This window comes from Asparagus officinalis, chromosome 4 (assembly GCF_001876935.1).
Source record: "Asparagus officinalis chromosome 4, Aspof.V1, whole genome shotgun sequence".
In the NCBI taxonomy this organism is placed as follows: Eukaryota; Viridiplantae; Streptophyta; class Magnoliopsida; order Asparagales; family Asparagaceae; genus Asparagus; species Asparagus officinalis.
The window spans coordinates 8502323-8524522 of record NC_033797.1 but is presented as its reverse complement, the minus strand read 5'-3'; the positions used below and the strand labels follow the sequence as shown (position 1 = coordinate 8524522).

Here is a 22200-nt window from a genome sequence, read left to right as displayed (position 1 = left end):
ATAGCCGATCACAATTTCATGTCTTTCACGACCTCTAACCATAATATCGTAGAAGCACAGTTCTTCCTGCTCGTACAGATAATACTCTCCTGGTCTTATGCACATTTCATTTCCCTGTAACATTGAACAGTAATGTTTCAACTATAAAATAATCTTACTCTACCTTAGGACTACACTTAGATACTGCTTGGCCATTGAAGTAGACTAAGCTTCTTGGTGGATGCCTCCAGAAAATACATACAAATGGAGGAATATATCGTTTATTCATCAAACAATGGGATGAACTCTTAAAATGCATTATGCAATTTTGCTACTCTCATATTTGTAAGAGTGGAAAATTTTACTAATCAGAGAAAAAAGTTTCGAGTATGCCATATCAATAAAAGGATTTGTATAAATGGTTTCCTTGTGGATAAGGTTGATCAGGAATAGATAATTTTTGGAAAGGAAAATCAAATTGTAAAATGCTTTCTATGGATCAAAATTTAAAGGGAATGCCTAACGGCCTTATCTTGATGATCCACTCCCCTGATTACCCAACAAAAAAAATAATAAAATAAAAATAAAAATAAAAAATAAGATAAAAAATAAAGATACAACAGAAAGAAAATCTTTTTCCCAACTTTCAGCCACATGGATCATCTGTTAATAGATCCACCTCTTCCAGTCAGTTCTATCAAGGGTTATCTCCTCTGTTAATAGATCCACCTCTACTCCTTGCTCCATTAATCATCATCTTTATCACTTCTCAAAATTCATGCATTTTAATAGCCTTTCTTGCACACACATTATAAAGGAGGAGATTACCCAAAAAGAAAAGGAGATGGTAGTAAATTGATTAGCAAGAGTGAAAATATGGAAAATGACTTCTTAAGTTTTAACCATTAATCATGAAGATAATTTTACAGTGTTAGTTTAGTATTTGCATGTCTTGTCTGTTCTCCTCTGGTTCCGTCCAGGAATACTTCAAACAAGATTAATGCAGCTACAATATATGAATAGATAAAGAAGGTACCTGCTCAGCAAAGAGCTCCTCAAGGACCCGGTTGATCTGTTTGTCCTCAGCTACCATTGCAAGTGCCATGCTAACTAGTTCATTGGACAAAACATAATCACTAATCCTTGATACAGATACAAGATTTCTAGTCCTGGAATCCAAGATCTCGCTGATGATTATTGATTTATCTGATGCTTGCTGCATCTCTCGGATCCAGGAACTGTGAGAGAAACCGGTGTACCTCACAGAAGCTGACTTTGCATCTTCTGATGGGAGCCGCTTGGACTGTCGCACAAGAAACAGAAATAAACTCAGCGAGAATTAGAGTAAATTTGAGTAACTCACATGAAACAACAGGAGAATGACATCAAAACTTCCTCATGGCATGAATAAAAAACAAATTGTTCATCTGAATCTGAATTGCATATAAAGAAGAATAATTGTACATGTGTCTTGGACAAAGAACTAATTCATTTCTCACTCCTCTATAACTAGGCAAGTATATAACATAAAGGAAAATATTTCATACTGATATCTGAAGGGAGTAATGAGATAGTGGAGCCACATCAAATTCTTAATTAAAGCTGGACCATCAAGTAAGCAGCAACAAGGTTCTTGGCACAAAACTTATCTACAATGTATGAAGATGTTTTCACAAATCTCACAAAGAGATTAACTGCTGATTATTGGTTTAAACTCATTTTACAGCTTCTAAGATAGCAGATACAAACCCTTCATTCATTGATATAGATAAAACAGTATATATTTCGCCCACATATATTATTAAACACAATCGATCCATTCATTTAGTTTTTAACATCAGTATACCACATAACGTATCTTCTCAAATATCCGTTCATCAACGAAAAAAATATGGTTATTACTTGCAAAGCAACTGGGTCCTTCCAAACGAAGAAGCACAAAAAGAAAAAAAGAAAAAAAGGCACCACAGATATTGGGAAATGTCTTGTGCAATGTTTTTGTTCTTTCAATATCACTTATGACTGAATAAAAATTCCACCACACAAGCACATTGCTCATTTACTAGATGGAAATGTATGTATGGGACCAAATTATTTCATTTTTTTTATCTTCGTAAAATGAATAATTACATACTGTTTCTATTTATATGGCAAAATATAAGAAACTTCAGGAAGAAAAGAAACACGGTCAATCATGTAAAACTTGTCCTCCAGAAACTTTTAACTATTTTGAGAAACTACTTACAGAAGATTATTTAAAGTCAATGAGGCACGCCTGACACACAGTGCAGAATGGAATGACAGTTAATACTTACAAATGGTATGAGGTATTTACTAACCAAACTTCTCTAATGCAACCACAAACTACCTGAATATCACGAATAAGGAGAAGTGTAGCCAGAGATCGCGAGTCAGAATGCACAATGGAATCCTCTGCAGATTCATCTGCAAGTATCAAAATCTGCTGGTTCAAAGTTAGAATAGGAAGTATTTGAAAGGGGTTGCGGGACGAGCTGATTAGTAGCACACAAAATAAGCTCCAATAATTGAAAGGTAGTGCAAAATCGAAGATAATGCTTTCACTGAAGTGATAGTGATAACAAACACTTAATAAGCTAAACAAGTAACAATAATTTGTGAAGATGTCCAAAAATCTATGCAAGTGATTTCTCCACGCATTGCTCTCATGACTCTTGTTGCACACAATCTTCTATTAAAGCAGTTATCCTTATCACAGATCATAGAACTTTTGCTATCACATTATGTTTGGCTATGGAGCAAAATTCTGAATTGAGACATCTCCACATAAAAGTGTGCATGTGCACCCATCGCTCGGCACGGACACAAAATGGAAAAATGAAAAAGAAAAAAAAATTGGACATCACCCAGATTACAGCCCCAGACAATATGCAATAAAACCTTGAAGAAGTAAGAAGATAGGAAAACCCCCATTCTCATGCACACAGCCTAAATGCATGAAAGCCGGGAGCAACCTTAACTACAGTGAATTCACCTATAAGCAAAGGTCGAATCAGATTAAATGCATCCCATTGTCATGCAGTCATCAATATCCTATCCGCTATACCAATAAATGAATTTGAACAAATTCTGTGGGGCTATTAGGAGATGCAAGAGAATGATTGCCATAAATCCTAGCAGGTAAGTTGGAGGGTAGGAGACCGACCACTAATTAGACAGTTTAAGCTCTTACCACCTAATGACACATCCAGTCTGTTTGACCATAGAATGTCAGGGATGATGATCCCACTCCCACCTCCACCCCAATCCGGTAATCTTAGAAACCCTAAAGCCAACACACCATAAAGTAACAAGATGAGAAGCCAACAATAAAGATCATGGCGTAAGTGATCCGGCCACATACTGTCTACTTCCATGGGCACAACACGGAAGATCCACTATAATGAAGAACTAGATTACAAGAAAACATGTCTCTAATATCTTAACCTTTCTCACTATCTCATTTCTCACCTCTTGTGCCTACCACAAGAAAACAATCAAAGCTACTAATGAGACTTAAAAACCCGACTATTTTTCAGTAGCACACACCAATAATCCCAATCCATAATGGTCCAACCTGATAAGGCGTTGCATAATCCAAGTAATAGAAACAGGACATAGAGCCCACTAGAAGGAAGCTAACCTGATGCTCGATCAAATGTGAGAAGAACACCAAACAATCTCCAGCATGGTTAGAAGGCATGGAGCCAAAACATCTTGAAAGACACTATCGCCATCCCTTTTCAGAGACAAAATGCACCATTATCCAACTCCTGAGAACGACTACACCAAATCATGTAATCTAACCTGAGCACTCATGCTCATATCAACATACCCCCACTAAAACATCCATAACTTTTGTACCAAGCTCCCTAGAACTCGTGAACACTGGATTATGTTCTCCTAATTTTCATGATTACTACACCATGCTCCACTCTGGTCCAAACACAATGACTATTTACAAGACAATCCGTCAATGCCATGTATGGAAGTGGGACAGGTTGGGCAGGTTTTTGACAACTTGTTTTCCAAGCTTGAGATTTAAAACCCTAACCGGAGACCAACCCGAAATGAGCAGGCTGTTTTAATTACCAGAACCCACGATATTTTGGGTATTTTCACACAGGTTTCAAATTTGATAGAATTGTGTTGTTTTAATTACCAGAACCTACACTAGTCAGTCACATGTTTTGTGAATCATTTCAGTAGAAAATAGACTAAAGCATGTAGTAGATATAGATAGTTTAACAATATTATACAAGGATATGACCCGAATTTAGTTAAAAAACAGAGACAAGCCACCTTCATATTGAATTTAGAACCATAACCACATTCAGTATTCTTCATAAAAAAAAACAGTCAAGTAAAAAATGCATACTCACGGAATCAAAAGTTTCTAACGGCAGACTTTCTAGATGTCGCCGGATGACAGCATTTCCCTCCTTGTGTACTAGTGTTATATTTGTCAGACCTAAAATATCAAGTCCACCATCTATCAGCTTCTTTTCTCTTTCCTTCTCCGGAACCTCATTAAACATCCAAAGCTCTGAACCTGGAGCAAGGAAAGCCTCTAGCACCTGAACAAGAGCAACAGAACTCAATTCTGCCTAGATATTACAGCATGACATACAAATTATATATGAATGATAAGAAATGAATGTAAAGGAAAATACGAAATTTTATGTAAGCAATGAGCATCTATGTCAATACAACATAAACATCAAATTGCTCTAAACTATAAGGAATTGAGAAGTGAATAAGACACAATAAATAAGTCAAATTACCATAATCATATCATCAATGTCACGCCGCCAACCACAAAATAATATCTTTTCTGGATACTTCTTTGGGCTGACAACATTAGGTAGAAATCCTCTTGGCACCTGAGGCAAAAAACCTTCAGTGAGAAACTTAAGGACATGAGAAAATGACCATAGGTAGAAATCCTCTTGGTACCTGAGGCAAGAAACCTTAAGTGAGAAACTTAAGCACGTAAGAAAATGAGCATTATTCAATAACATTATCAACCAGTGTTACTGGGATACTCCATTTTTACTAGCTTTGTCAAAGAAAGAGGACACAACACGACATTCGCGCAACAATATGCAAGAATGGGATCCAACTTATGTAAAAGAAAAGGGAGATAGGATATTTGTGTATTAACATAACAGATAGAAAGAATATTTGGAGGACCAATGAGAACACAAACAAGTAGTGTTGACAAGATTTATAACTTTTACTTACATTGTCATCTAACAAATTCATGTTGTACTTTGCCTTAACTATGTCTATGACATGAAAAGGAAACAGGTAGGAGATAAACTTGGTTACCTCTGGAAGGGCTTGGAACCAAATGTTTCCCAATGGAGTTCAATATAATATTATTCAGTCGAAGTTGATCTGCACCACTCAATGTGCTGAAATTTTAAAAAACAAATTAAGTGTTTTAATTGTTTCTCATGTATCATGTAGACACAAAATGAACACTCTAAATTGAAGTTGGTTACTCTGACATGTAAAATGTTTGGGACCTAACAAAAAAAAAAAGTTGTCGAAAGGATTTTAAGGGCTAACAGGTTTGGATCAACAATTCCTATGTCCCAAAGTGCAGATCTACGAAATATACTATTTTTCTTCATCCATTTTATTCCAGTTAATGGATGACTCAAATAAATATAACTATTAGGATTAACCAACCTTATGGTGCAATAAATTCTAATGGATTTTTTTGGTTTGATTGAGATTAGAGTTATAATCCTAAATCAAATTAATCTCTCACTATCGAATCTAAAACTTGGATTAGTAAGTCCTGCAAATACCCCTATGGTGTACTAAAACCTCATCTCTCTGTATTCTCTACAAAGTTCAAAGATTTTGTTTGAGACAGATTGTATGTGAGAGTAATTTTGGATTAGAGTTTGATAGTTCTTCACCTTTATACTCCTCAGCATTGCTTAGTAAGGCTCTATCCCTCTGTCCATGGATGTAGACTGAAAGCCAAACCACATTATATGTTTGTCTCCTTGATGCACAGGCAAAAAGGTTTAAGAACACTCGATTTTTGGTTTTTACACCCTTAAATGATGTATTCAACAGGGAAGATCACAAAAATGGGTGACCAGTTATCAAATTCAAATGAAAGAATGTAGCTCCAAATCCTTTTAGAAGACCCAAACATATCTCAAGAACTAATATTAATATAACCTGTTATTCTTTGATAGTAACTGACAATTAGAAAATGGAAATTTAGGCATTTTGTATTTTAATCTTCGAGCTTTGTCGACTTCCGAGTGAGGTAGGATATCATATGTTTGATGATAAAACTTGAATAAGTATAATAATAACATCATTGACATATTTAAAGTGAGAACAGGCTAGGTGTTGTGTGAAACAAGAGGTCGAAATGAACATTACATTTGTTTATTTGAAATAGCAGGTATATTTAGAATCAATTACAAGGTATACACGAAGTAAAAGTGGGATATACACAGTGTATAATGAATGAGGATGTCGCTAAGCAGAAGCAAAAGAGAGTATACACCATGTATTGTAAGCATGTTGCCAAGTAGAAATCAACATGTTAGAATGCAGGCCTTCAAATATTTTAAACATGTGATTATTTGGCCCAACAACTTTTAAACAGCCAAATTTCCCTTCAATTAAGTGTAAAGTTAACCGTATGACTGTCATTATGTTCAAATTACAACTTGAATTATATTAACCAAATTTGGAAACACCAATAATCTGAGGCACTTGAATTATGCTAACCAAATTTGGAAACACTAATAATCTGAGGCACTTGAATTATGCTAACCAAATTTGGAAACACTAATAATCTGAGGCATAAACCAGCAAACACAACCAAACAACATTTACTACGTAGTGAAAGTAAAAAAGGAGAAGAATGCCAGAAAGCATAAGAAAAAGATAGCCCAAATACATGAAAAGTGAGGTACATCACCTCTGGTGAAGGACCTGGGGCATATGTATCATCATCCTCAGCAATAACAAGGACTTCATCGCCTTCTTTGAGAATATAATCATCGTCAGGATTAATTATTATCTTTCCACCATTTGCCGCAACCTTAACTCCACAAGGAACAGCATCCGGAAATGAAACTAGAACGTCTTCAAATTTTTTACCATCTAACTGTGGCCACCTTTTGATATAAAACTCAGCATTTTCAAAACCTAAAATATCTTCCCAAATCTGCAATAAGAAACCAATAGTTAAATCACACGTATGCTATGCAAATTACATTCAAATGCCACTACATATTTTTTCTAGGAATAAAAACAATCATCAAGAAGTTTCCAGTTGATGAAAGTTGCTGAATTTATTCCTGTAAGGAGGCTTCTATTATTATCCCTTAAAAAGTTACGCTGAAGATATAAAGTACCGACACTTCCTTATGTCTCTCATACCTCTGTCCTTCACCTATCAACACAGACGCTCATGAAAACGCAATGAGCACGACAGTAAACATCCGATTTCATACTACAATTTTTAAGGTTTAAGATGATGACGGAACACTATTTTTCAAATTGGGTGCATGAAATTTAAATGGTTTAGAGTATACCCTTTATTCAATAATAGTTTTTGAAACATAGAAAATATCAAACATCTTACTTCCCTTTCTCAGTTACAATGCAATCTAAACTGAACAAGAGACGACCTCTCCTATCGATGCAATGACTCCCAATTGGCATTAATGACCCCTGTACCTCTCAAAATTATCTGGTTAATGTTCACTTGTTATTCTCGTTATTTTACACACAAATACACTTGTGTCCATTTGTCCAAATTTTGACATGTCATCTATTTGTCGTGTGTCCATACCATCAACCACGTAACATAGATAGCAAGTTGCCTATGAGCAGAATTAGGACTTATATGCCCATCCAAATTTGTTTCTTTTGCCATTTAACACACCACAAAAAAATGATTTTTCAGATAGCTAATTAATTGCCGATAATCTCAAAATGTAGATAATTCATTTGCCAACTTTTCCTCACTCAATATAATCCATTTTCTTATTTTTTAAGCTAAAACCTAAGCCAAAGTTGGATTAGCACTTATAAAATGATCGATAATAAAGTTAACAATACATTTTTTTTTTCTTTACAAATATCTTTACTTAATTCAATTAGTTGGGTAAAAGAGACATTGTCAAAATTGGGAATGAGGGAGAGGTCCTTGGTAATAGATGCTAGATCTACATCATAAACTTGAGATCTAAAACCATATAGCCATGATTAATTCAAAGAGATTAACAAGGATCTAAATGAGCGGAAGCTTATACCTGAATCCATTGCTTGATCTTGAGATGGGTTTTGATCTTCTAACCTTAGGGTTCTCTCTAGCCGAATTTCTCTCAAGATGGGGGTGAAGAGAATTAGCGAATGTAACCCCAGGTTAGGGACCATAACCCCTTATTTATAGATGTTGTACTTTTGTAATTTAGCCCCTCAATAAATTACAATTACAACCTGGTATCTGCACATATGACCCCATGATCATTTAAATACCAAATTAACCCAACTTAATTGATCACTTCAGTGGGTTATCCTGAAAGATAGCAATACACAATGATTAATCATATGTGTCCACAAATAGATTTATTAGATTAAATCCAACAATCTCCCACTTGGGCACCATATGATTCCTTAAATTGTGTATAACCTTATGAGCTCAAAAATGCTATCACTGAAAAGGTATTTCCGAACAATCTCGTCCATTGACTATATCAATATAGGATCAAAGCGGTCTTCGTCACATTTATCGTGACTCGACCCATCAATGGTCACATATACCAATACAATCAAACGACATAGATCAATCATGGATGTGCAGCATGAAAATTACATGCAATGTGATCAGTACATGTCTATTTTCAACTGGTCCTCCTTAGTGAGGTCAAAACCAAACATAATGTAGCAGAGTGACTTAACTGAATACTTTATTTTGTTTTCATCTGAAATACTTGAAGTTTGTTTACCTCGACACTAATATTTATATTGATTTTTGGTTGCTACCCCTTCCGCAGGCTGCAATAGTAATTCCTGTTTATGCGATTTGAACAATATTCATGTGTTCTTTCCTTTTGAAATAAAGTATCTGGGTACTTGAATCTGTAAATATCAACAAACCTGTGTGTGGTATATATACTGGTATTGGTGGCACGATTCTGCCTTAGTTATGTTCTCTTTTTGTTCACAACATAGATTTCTTGTTTTTCACATATTTAGATGCAGCTAGTTGTTGTCCTGTTCTACTCTCTCAATCTTTAACATCCGTATGGTCTTGAAACTACTAGTACAACTATCAATATCCGGTGTAAATTTTACCTGCCGTGATCTCATCTATAAGAATTGAGAGAATTAGACCCTCTTTAATTATCACATAAGTAGAGAGAATCCAGATCCGAAAAATACAGTTGCTTCTCTAATTACATCAAAATATGCAAAAGCAACATCTAAATATGCAGAAACAAAAATCACTCTAGTTCTTTCTCTAATGTGCCTCAAAAGAGTATAGTTTGCTTCGAACTCGAAGGGTAAAATATTTGGGAAAACCTGTTGACAGTAAAAAGTTTATTGTTCTGTTGAATTTCGTGATAGCTGTTATATCAAGTTTTGCTCATTAGTACCTGAATTAACTTAAGTTTCATCAGCTTAATATTCTGTTCTTTTCTCAGAAACAGTGCCTATAGCTTGGGATCTCATGCAAATATTATTATGATAAGTATCAAGAGTTTTGAGAAATGAAAAAAAGAGAAAAAAAAGAAAAAAAAGAAAAGAAAAATGAGCTATTTGTTTTGCAGTAAGCAAGCTGACGTACCAAAAACAACCTGATTATTACTACAAGTAAAGTTTCTTTCACTTATAACCGAACGTACCACCCAAATACTATTAGGCTCCGTTTGGCAAATGGTTAATGAAAAGGGATTAAGGAAAAGGATTAACATAGTTAGCCAATTCGATAATCCGAAGGACTAAATTATTAACCCGTTATATAAGTTTTATTTTAGTCATTGTGATCAGTTTTAGTGTTTGGGAATAACAATGATTTTGACTATTTTCTTTATAATTAGAAGGGTTAACTCTTAATCCTTCTAAATAGGATATTAGTAAACTCCTCATTTTGAGGGGTTAACTCATTATAATCCATCTAAAGGGGTTAGCTTAACCCTTCTATATTTTTTATGTTTGGCAAATTATGGAGGGTTAACTCACTTTAACCATTGTATAGATTTTTTATGTTCGGCGGGTTAAGAAGGGGTTAAGTCTCCTTAACCCCTCACTTAACCCTTTGCCAAACGGTACCTTAGCGTTTTTAATATTTGATAAAAGTTAACTGTGGTGATTCTTAATAGGGTGCTGCTATATGGACCCCAAATAGGGAACCCAAGGGGGGACATGTGAGGTGTCCCCCTCGGAATGCATGATGCACTGTTCATGCATTTAGAGGGGGACACCTCACCTGCCCCCTGTTTCCCTTATTTGGGGTCCCTGAGGCATTTTTGTTCTTAATATTACATTCGTCATCAGATTTTGTTGACGTGACAATGATCTGGCACTGTCATGTTTAGCAAAAAAATTAGTGAAATCACAAGTTCAACATACACGTTTGTATGAAACTTACAACTAATTTTTGCTAACGTGTCAGCCACGTGATCTCGTCAACAATATTTTACAGAAGTTTGCAAAAAAGAACATAGATTGATGACAATGATAATATTAATGACTGTGTGGTTGATGATTTCTAAATATTAATGATCCGAAACGATACTTTGGCTAGCACATAAGGGGCCTACAACAAAGTTTTGCCAAAAATCTATATGCATTATTAGATTATCCATCATTATTTTAAGTCTAATTTCTAGTTAAGTCCAATTTGATTTATGTTAAGTCTAAATTTACAGAAAATCCTCAGCATTAAAAAACAACAAATTATACTCAACCCTAATAACTTACACTAAACTCTCAACAAACCTAGATCTACCCTAACAAGCAAAAATTAGGATATATAAGCAACGCTAAAACGAGTGAGTGTTTATAAGTGCAAGTTTTGAAAACTCCATTAAGAGTATATAAGTGCTGACACAAACAAGTGAGGGTATATAAGTGCAAAATAGAGAAAACTAGACGATATTTAAGTGCAATTAAGCCATTCGAAATTAGTCACTCAAATCATTTAAATTGCTACTACATCCTCCGAAGTATCCTAATTTGTAAATTCAATGATTCAAGGGTGGGAGTCAACAGGGACTACCATCGCAACAATACTAGCAAATACTTTGCATAAACCCTAGAAACCCCCCACCGCCGCCTCTTTTGGCACCGCCGCCTCTTTTGGCACCGCCGCCGACGCCACCGTCAGCGCCTCTGCCGACTAGATTCCAAGTCCCCCGCCGCCGTCGAGCTCTGTTCCAATCTCCGTCGTTGCTTCTCTCAAAAGGTACTCTGCTTCCCTCTTTGTTAACTTCTGTCCTGGTTCAATTTGTAGCTGTAGATTCGCCCTAGACGCTTTTAGGGTTTGAATTCATTCTTTGTTGGTATACGATCAGATTGTGTTTGTTTGGGTAGACCCCCTAGAGGAACTCAAGTTTGAGTTTATATTGAAACCTCTAGAGGTCTGAATTTTGTCAACTATTATTCATGAATATTTATATATATATTAAAAATTCACACATGTGCAATTTCGCGTAATCCGATCAGTTGTCGCATAATCTGATTAACCATGTTTTTAAAACCTTGCCACTTACATCCTAACATGATATGCATGTTTAAATTCTAAGTTTCTTGTTGTTCTTTTCTGCTAAATCAGAGTGAGCGTCGAAGATATGAGAATGTGTATATGGAGCAGCATTTAGGTTAAATATGGGGTAACTTACAATGAGTTCGTCTGTGTGGATCGTGTTAGATCTAAATCAAAACTTGAGATCTAAAACCATATAGCCATGATTAATTCAAAGAGATTAACAATAATCAAAAGAGCGGAAGCTTATACCTGAATCCATGGATGAAATCTTGATTTGGGTTTTTGATGATCTTCTAACCTTAGGGTTTCTCTAAATCCGAATTTCTCTAGCTAGATGGGGGTGTAGAGAATTAGAGAATGTAACCCTAGGTTAGGGACCATAACCCCTTATTTATAGATGTTGTACTTTTGTAATTTAGCCCCTCAATAAATCACAATTACAACCTGGTATCTGCACATATAACCCCATGATTATATTTAAATACCCATTAACCCAACTTAATTGATCACTTTAGTGGGTTATCCTGAAAGATAGCAATACACATTGATTAATCATATGTGCCCACAAATAGATTTATTAGATTAAATCCAACAATCTCCCACTTGGGCACCATATGATTCCTTAAACTGTGTATAACCTTATGAGCTCAAAAATTGCTATCACTGAAATGGTATTTCCGAACAATCTCGTCCATTGACTATATCAATATAGGATCAAAGCGGCCTTCGTCACATTTATCGTGACTCGACCCATCAATGGTCACATATACCAATACAATCAAACGACATAGATCAATCATGGATGTGCAGCATGAAAATTACATGCAATGTGATCAGTACATGTCTATTTTCAACTGGTCCTCCTTAGTGAGGTCAAAACCAAACATAATGTAACAGAGTGTCTTAACTGAATACTTTATTCTGATCAGACAATACAACCAAACATAAAGCACCACAAATACAAACTCCCACTAAAACATAATATCCTCAAATAATACCACACCCATATGAGCAGTATGCTCATGAAAGACCTTAGGTGGCAATCCCTTAGTAAGAGGATCAGCTATCATGGAGTTTGTCCCAATGTGCTCTATGGATATCTGTCCACTCTGTACCCTTTCTTTCACAACCAGGAACTTAATGTCAATATGTTTTGACTTAGTTGAGCTCCTGTTGTTATTGGAATACATTACTGCAGATTTATTGTCACAATATAGCCTTAGTGGTCTTTCAACATTTTCCAAAATGCGCAGTCCCGTGACAAAATTTCGCAGCCATATTCCCTGATTGGATGCCTCATAGCAAGCTACAAATTCTGCTGCCATAGTGGAGGAAGCTACTAGTGTTTGTTTGACACTTTTCCATGATATAGCTCCTCCTGCTAACATATAAATGTAGCCTGATGTAGACTTCCTGCTATCTTGGCATCCAGCAAAATCAGAGTCCGAATACCCAATGACCTCTAATTTCTCTGATTTTCTGTATGTGAGCATGTAATCTTTTGTTTTCTGAAGATACCTCATAACCCTTTTGACTGCTATCCAATGATCCATACCAGGGTTGCTTAAGTATCTGCCTAACATCCCAACAATGTACGCAATATCCGGACGCGTACATACCTGAGCATACATTAGACTTCCTACAGCCGAAGCATAAGGAATCTTCTGCATTTCCTGAATTTCAAGGTTACCTTTAGGGCACTGATTGAGACTAAACTTGTCTCCTTTAGCAACAGGGGTGTCACCTGGTCTGCAATCTTGCATGCCAAACCTTTTAAGTACCTTATCGATATAGCTCTTTTGTGATAATCCAAGAATACCCCGAGAGCGATCTCGATGTATCTGGATCCCTAATATAAAAGAGGCGTCCCCAAGATCTTTCATCTCAAAATTCTTTGATAGAAATCTCTTGGTTTCGTGCAACATGCCTATATCATTAGTGGCAAGCAAGATGTCATCCACATACAGAACCAGAAAAATATACTTACTCCCACTGAACTTGTGATATACACAGTCATCAACAATGTTCATCTCAAAACCGAACGAGATAACTATTTGTTGAAACTTATGATACCATTGACGAGGAGCTTGCTTGAGTCCATAGATGGATTTCCTTAATTTGCAGACCATATTCTTTGGGTCTCCCGACACAAAGTTTTCTGGTTGCACCATATAGATCATCTCATCAATGTCTCCATTGAGAAATGCAGTCTTAACATCCATCTGATGTAACTCAAGATCATAATGAGCAACAAGTGCCATGATTATTCTGAAAGAGTCTTTCGATGAAACCGGAGAGAAAGTCTCTGTATAATCAATGCCTTCCTTTTGAGTATAGCCTTTAGCCACAAGACGTGCCTTATACCTCTCCACATTACCGTTTGCATCCCGCTTGGTTTTAAAAATCCATTTACAACCAATTGGTTTTGCACCTTCTGGTAATGGGACAAGTTCCCAAACCTTATTGTCTTGCATAGACTTGTACTCTTCATTCATGGCATCAATCCACTGTTGAGAGTTAGAACTTTTCATGGCCTGAGAGAAGTTGATTGGATCATCTTCTAACATTCCACTACTTTCCTCATGTTCTTGGAGAAATACAATATAATCATCCGGAATAGCATTTCTCCTTTCTCTCGTGGATCTCCTTAATGGCACTGGTTCTTGAGGTTGTTGAGTTTGTTCTTCTGGAACAGGGAGTTGTTCAACATTATCATCTTGAGGTTCCGGATTTACTTCTTGAGCAACAACAGGTATAGGAACCTGAATATTGTCAAAAGTAACTGTATGGATTGGATCTGAAGCCAATTCCTCCTCAAAACTAATGTCTCTAACCTTATTTCTCCCCCCAAACTCAACATCCTCAAAGAATGTTGCTGTTCCCGTCTCAAAAATGTTCCTTATAGTGGGATCATAAAACTTAAAGCCCCTAGAGCGTTCAGAGTATCCAATAAAGTAGCTGCTAACTGTTTTGGAGTCCAATTTCTTTTCATTTGGCCTATAAGGCCTTGCCTCAGCTGGACATCCCCAAATATGTAAATGCTTTAAACTGGGCTTTCGACCAGTCCAAAGCTCATAAGGTGTTTTAGCAACTGCTTTACTTGGTACTCTATTCAGAATGTAAGCTGCTGTCTTAAGTGCTTCTCCCCAGAGTGACTCTGGTAAAGAAGAATGAGCAATCATACTTCTTACCATATCCTTAAGAGTCCTGTTTCGTCTTTCAGCTACACCATTCATGCTAGGTGAACCCGGCATGGTGTACTGTGGGACGATACCGTATTCCTCTAGGTATCTAGCAAATGGTCCTGGACGTTGTTCACCTGAACCATCATATCTACCGTAGTACTCACCACCACGATCAGATCTGACGGTTTTAATTCTTCTGTTGAGTTGATTCTCAACTTCAGCTTTATAGGCTTTGAACATGTCCAGAGACTCAGATTTTTCATGAATAAGATATAGGTGCCCATAACGTGAGTAATCGTCTATGAATGATATAAAATATTGTTGACCATTCCAGGATTCCGTAGGGAATGGCCCACAAATATCCGTATGTATCAATTCTAAGACATCCGAAGATCTGTTGGCACCTAATCTTTTCACTTTGGTCTGTTTTCCCTTGATACATTCAACACATACGTCGAAGTCCGAAAAATCAAGGGAATCCAAAATGCCATCAGACACAAGACGCTCAATTCTACCTTTTGAGATATGACCTAAGCGCTTATGCCATAATGTCGCCGAATTTTCCTTATTTAATTTACGCTTAGTACCACGTGATTCCACATGCAAGGATTCATTGTAAGAAGCAATTGTATCAAGCAAATATAGGTTGTCATAAATACTCAAGTAACCGGTTCCCACAACATTTGAATTAAAAGATAAACTGAATTGACTGTTTCCAAATGAACAAGAATAACCTGATTTGTCCAATACAGAAACAGAAACCAAATTCCGTCTAAAAGACGGTACTACAAAAGTATCTTTTAAATCCAAATAATAACCAGTTCCTAACAACAACCTAAAGTGCCCAATTGCTTCCACATCTACCGATTGTCCGTCGCCCACAAAGATGTGTCTTTCAACATCACTTGGCTTTCGGTAGCTCAGGCAACCCTGCATAGAAACACTTATGTGAGTAGTAGCACCAGAGTCTAACCACCAAGTGTTTCTAGGTACTGAAGCTAAATTAACCTCAGAACAGACCAAAGCAAGGAACGTACCCTTATTATCACGCCAGGCGTGATATTTTGTACAGTCCTTCTTTACATGTCCAGGCTTCTTACAGAAGAAACAACCCTGATTATCCTTATGTTGTTTCTTCTCAACTGGACCCTTAGCAGCTTCCTTATCATTCTTCCTTTTCTTGCCCTTATCCTTAGAGGCATAGGCCAAATGAGCACTTTCTGTCTTATCTTGCTTCAACCTGTCTTCTTCTTGCACACAGTATGAAATGAGCTCATTTAGAGTCCATTTCTCCTTTTGACAGTTATAACTGACCTTAAATTGGTTAAACTGTGCAGGAAGAGACAACAAAACCAGATGCACTAATAACTCGTCACAAAGATCGAGTTTAAGTGCCTTAAGCTTTGAAGCAATATGAGACATTTCCATAATGTACTCCCTGATATTTCCTTTGCCCTTATACTTCATTGAAATCAAGCGAGCTAAAAGCGTGCTTGTTTCTACCTTATCGTTTTTCGCAAAACGCTTCTCAATTTCGGCAAGGAAATCTTTAGCCTTAGTAATCCCTTCGGATTCTATGCCCCTGAAGGCTTCCGGAACGCCGCGCTTAATGATCATAAGACTCATGCGATTTGAACGCTCCCACTTCTCATGCTCCTTCTTTGCATCAGGAGTGCTATCCGCATTGAGAGGTTGGGGTTGTTCAGTTCTTAATGCATAGTCAAGATCCATGCAGCCAAGAACAATTAATATGTTCTCTTTCCAAACCTTGAAGTTTGTCCCATTTAGCATGGGAATTGAGTTGATGTTAGCAGAAATTGTTGCAGCAGATGCATTAGCTGAAATAAAACAAAAGAATGCTCACATCAATAACCATAATCAATAAAATTCAAATAATGACAATCCCCATCCAAGATACCGGCACAACATTAATATCAAGTCTTTGGACAGTAATATTAACTTGTAAGTGATACCTTGTTGCAATGATCAAACATTGACAATAACTCATGTCAAATAATGAAACTATCTTTGGATCGATTCATTATTCACATGTAAACCTTATAATTGTCACACGCTTATCATCGCAGATGTGTATACAGTCTAAATAAATATTAACCTTCCTTTGGGCCGATTAAATATTTACACGAAAGCATACACACAAACATCTCACATTCCTCATGAACAATCTACACAAGAGAGGTTACTTTGGCAACTTCTTGTTTCAATTAATCAATTGGAGTGAGAGACAACCTTAATACCTTAGTGTCATAATATTTGAATTAAATAATTGATTAAAAACCGAATTAGATTTAAATTAAAAAATTTAAATCAACTGAATTTCCAAAAACTTAATTGGGGTCTCACAGCTTAATTAGGGCCCATAACTTAATTGAATAAATTAAGTATACCAAAGTGGACCCATGAAAAGCCGAGGCTTAACCATAATGAACACGAAGTTCCCTTAACTTCGAACGCGAGGTTCGACTGTATTGAGTACGAGACTCACTTAAGCACGAACGCGAGGTTCGTCTGAAAATGAACGAACGCGAGGTTCGTTTGATAAAAGAACGCGATGTTCAACTTGGGAACGAACGCGAGGTTCGTTTAAAAAATGAACGCGAGGTTCGACTGAAGTACGAACGCGAGGTTCGTCTGAAGTACGAACGCGAGGTTCGTCTGAAGTTCGAACGCGAGGCTCGACTGAAGCACGGACGCGAGGTTCGTCTGAAGTGAGCTTGACGCTCACCTGAGTTGAACGCGAGGTTCACCTTAGAACGAACGCGAGGTTCGTTAAAATTGAGCTTGACGCTCACCTGAGTTGAACGCGAGGTTCACCTTAGAACGAACGCGAGGTTCGTTGAAATTGAGCTTGACGCTCACCTGAGTTGAACGCGAGGTTCACCTTAGAACGAACGCGAGGTTCGTTAAAATTGAGCTTGACGCTCACCTGAGTTGAACGTGAGGTTCACCTTAGAACGAACGCGAGGTTCGTTGAGCGCGAGGCTCACTTGATAACGAACGCGAAGTTCGTTTGAACGCGAAGTTCGGTTAAAAATGAACGAACGCGAGGTTCGTTTGAAGCTTACCGCTTCGCCAAAATTTGAGGTAACTACCTCCTTAATGTTCGCCACGTTTCACGCACGAACCCTTAGGGTTTCAAATTGAAACCGCCGCCGACAAACCCAAAAAAAACCTTTGATTTTTATTTTCAAAATAGATCCAGAATTGGAAAGAATTGAAGAAAAAATCAAAGAAAAACCCAAAAAATTCCAAAAAGTTACTGTTCACCGGCGATTTTTCAGTTACTGTTAATCCGAAAAACTTTTCGTTACTGTTCATCCGAACAAAAAATTTTACTGTTCATCCGAACCCAAAAAAATTACTGTTCATCCGAACCCAAAAAAAAATTGGATCTTTAACCAGAGATTTAAGATCAAAAACCCAATAAAACTTAAATCCCTAAGAATTAATCAAGGTGGCTCTGATACCACTTGCTAGATCTACATCATAAACTTGAGATCTAAAACCATATAGCCATGATTAATTCAAAGAGATTAACAAGGATCTAAATGAGCGGAAGCTTATACCTGAATCCATTGCTTGATCTTGAGATGGGTTTTGATCTTCTAACCTTAGGGTTCTCTCTAGCCGAATTTCTCTCAAGATGGGGGTGAAGAGAATTAGCAAATGTAACCCCATGTTAGGGACCATAACCCCTTATTTATAGATGTTGTACTTTTATAATTTAGCCCCTCAATAAATTACAATTACAACCTGGTATCTGCACATATGACCCCATGATCATTTAAATACCAAATTAACCCAACTTAATTGATCACTTCAGTGGGTTATCCTGAAAGATAGCAATACACAATGATTAATCATATGTGCCCACAAATAGATTTATTAGATTAAATCCAACAATAGAAAATATGTATATATTAATTCTCTTGATAATAACTGATCTGTCTCGAATTTCTCCTATTTAAAAAAATATTGAACACATGGTTTCACAAGCCTAAACTAAAAGTCGTTCATCCACACTAGCTAGATATATGTCATGAATTGCATGTGGAGTCAACGAAATGGAGACACCGAAGGCACAAAGAAACAACCTACTGGCAAGAGATGTTGAAACACAACCAGCATAGAATATTAATCTTAGTAAAGGCTGCTCAGATGTTAACTATAATACAAACCAATGTCCTTGTGACAATATAATATTACAGGTTATCTTAAATTAAATAGCAAGGTTTTAAATGTCAGCCGACATGTCGGACATGTCGACCGAGATATTGGTTTGAGGGCTTGACCGACACGATATAGACGTTTTCAACTCATATGTCGGTTTTCAGGGTCAAATCGGAAATATCATGGTCATATCGGGCATATCGGCCTATTTTTTAGCTTTAAAAATCGGCCGATATGATACTTTTTTTTAAGATCTGTTTTTTGTTATCGGGTTTGGGTTTAGTGATAAATACCCAAACCCGTTTGACCCGTTCTCATGTTTAAATATTTCTTATGAACCCGATAGAAAGAATTTATGAACCCAAATCCATATATTATTTATTTTTTTATATGTCTAGTCTATAGAATTTATAAAGTATGCTTATATTGAATTTATGAATGCTTAGATTACATTTAGGACATGATATTATACATATGCACACTACCCGATATGACAATCCGATATTTAGTCAATGTCCCCCGATGTATCCCCGATTTCCGCTATCCGACATGGATTTCAGCCATCCGACATGAACCCGACATCCGACATTTAAAACCTTGTTAAATAGAGCCATGAAGGTAGTCCTTTGAGGAAGTGATGAAGGTAGTCCTTTGAGGAAGTGATGTGTCATCATAACGTATACTGGAAAAGGTAATGACAATATAGCAATAATTTGGCACTTTGAAACACACAAGCAGATCAGTGCAGAACTAACCTGCGCAAGGCCAGGTTGTAAAGCACATTGGATCATTAAACGTCCAATCACGTCATGAGCTACAACAGTTTCAATGAGGTCGCCTCCAACAAGCTTCACTAAAGGCTCATTATCGAGATCACTCATTTCCACGACAACATGACCCCTCAAGCCCTCTTTGACACCAGTAAGGCTCAGCACAACCCGCAAAGCACGTGCATCACTCTAGGGAAGGAAAAGAAACAGCAAAATAAATTTCAATAACAGATCAACAATTCCATAAAAAAGGTCATACTTTATATGTGAATAAGAAGTGAAGGTTCCACTGACTTGGTCTGCATTTTCGTCAGCTGCCAAAACAATGATAGCACGCGCCTTAGAAACTGAAACCTGCCAACGTGCAGTTAAAGGACTCAACATATAGAAAACATGAAAACACACCATAGTTATAAATCATTTAAAAAATGTATTAGATCACCTAAGATACCTTTTTCAAGTCAGCAAGTATGAGAGGGCTACCACTCCTACAAATAACAGATGTTCCCATGAAGTCAAATTCAAGCTTCGCTATGTCCATCTCCATTTCTTCCTTATCCCTTTCTGCCAGTACAACCACTACACCACCACCCACACTCTTATTAGCGATTGCCAACTGTTTAAGAAGGGAACCCTGTAACAGAACATCTAGAAAGTCGTCAATCAATACACCAGAAAAATAGTGTGGCTTTAAAAAAATAACAATCTTCCAAGAAAAAAAGTTAAAAATTATAAACATGTGAAAAAATAAGCAAAAACACAGCTGGTAAAACATGTGAATTAATAGACCAGAAGGTCATAGTTCTGCATAATAACCAATAAATATGAACCGACAAAGAGCGAATTTAATAGCCTACAACAAGTTTCCAGCAAAAAAATTTGAATTATACAAATCAAGAATGATCATATATCATTTATGAAGAAATACCTACGTCATACAATTGCAAAAAAAAAAAAAGAATGAAGAATTAATGGCAAAACATATAAATTAGGCAGTAAACCAGAAATCCACTGTTATGTGTAATAGCCCATTAATACCTCCTACATATCTGTTTGATATGAGCAATATATGCTTGTGCATTATAAATGCAACTCTATGACGGAAAAATCACATCCAACGTAACTGAAAACATTTCAATATAAAAACTTGCTCAAGCATCTTACCAACTTGTCGCTCCATCCAAGGATTAGTATATGATTTCTCTTCCTCCAAAAATCCACCTTCTCTGAAATTGCATCTGAAACAAGCCCAAGCATCATTGCAAATATCAACATTCCCCCAGAACTAATTGAGACCGAAACAATTCTTGGCCCCAATCCGGCCCTATCAGCATGGTTTCCTGAGTCAGCTACAAAAGTCCAAGAAAGCCAGATAGCCTCAGAGAGGGTACCGTCACTCACTGCATACATGGCCAACCCACCAAATCCAATGAGAAATATTGTAGCAAAAAGAAGCGCAAGAAGCTTAGCATATGGATAAACCGAGAAGAAGACATCCACCCTGTAGGCTATCCTCTTCTTCAACGGAACTTCCTCCTCACTATTCTTCGAACTCTCGGAGAGGGTCTTTATCCGAGGGAGACGATCAAGGTACTTAAACAGTACAAACGGTGTCAATAAAGATAACAACACAGTGTACAAAGCAACCATTCTACCGTCAATACTACCAAAACTAGAACCATTATCCACTATCTGCAAAATTTCCACTCCGTCCTGACCATGAATACCATTTCCATTACATACACTACGGATGTTAATAATCTCGATCTGTAAAAGACAATAAACATCACCAAATCCACAACGAACTCTGCAGGAAAAACTATCGTGGAGTAAAAGAATGAGGTCAGTACCTCAAGTTCTGAAACTCTCATTCTTTGAGAAACTGCAATAGAAGTAGATAATAAAGATACGCCTAGAAGCTGCAATAAATGAGAACAAAGCAAAATCAGGAACTAATTACTTGCTATATCAAGAAAGAACAAAGAAGAGATCTTTTCAACTCACAACTACGAAAATCAAAGAACTGTCAGCTCGTCGACTGATTCCTTTCACAGCTCGAGCAGCGGAGGAAGACGAAACCGCCTGATGATCTCTCTCAACCTTCTCCTTCCCTCGATTTGGAGGCCTTAGGACGTCGGCCAGCTCGAGAACCGCACTCGTTCTCGCCGCGCCCGCTCTGGCGGGCCGGCGGCCGGCGGCCCGAGGGTGCTGACGGCGGGTCTCGGCCCGACGAGAAGCTTCCGCCGCCGAGAATAGAGGGGATAGCACCAAATGCTCGAGTCGAGGATGCCGC

At 37.1% G+C, this 22200-nt stretch overlaps 1 protein-coding gene across 1 annotated transcript in view; it reads right to left on the bottom strand.

The window, feature by feature from the left end:
• The window catches only part of LOC109836531 (ion channel POLLUX), a 23212-nt gene extending 1153 nt beyond the window's left edge, over nucleotides 1-22059 (bottom strand). Inside the window, exons 1-12 of the mRNA XM_020404442.1 lie at nucleotides 21912-22059; nucleotides 21758-21826; nucleotides 21072-21674; nucleotides 20359-20541; nucleotides 20202-20261; nucleotides 19893-20096; nucleotides 6959-7207; nucleotides 4782-4880; nucleotides 4380-4574; nucleotides 2348-2440; nucleotides 1016-1282; nucleotides 1-114 (exon numbers count right to left, since the gene is read on the bottom strand). Of these exons, the coding sequence (XP_020260031.1) occupies nucleotides 1-114; nucleotides 1016-1282; nucleotides 2348-2440; nucleotides 4380-4574; nucleotides 4782-4880; nucleotides 6959-7207; nucleotides 19893-20096; nucleotides 20202-20261; nucleotides 20359-20541; nucleotides 21072-21674; nucleotides 21758-21778 (2088 nt within the window). The 5' untranslated portion in view covers nucleotides 21779-21826; nucleotides 21912-22059. The remainder of the gene's footprint in view (nucleotides 115-1015; nucleotides 1283-2347; nucleotides 2441-4379; nucleotides 4575-4781; nucleotides 4881-6958; nucleotides 7208-19892; nucleotides 20097-20201; nucleotides 20262-20358; nucleotides 20542-21071; nucleotides 21675-21757; nucleotides 21827-21911) is intronic.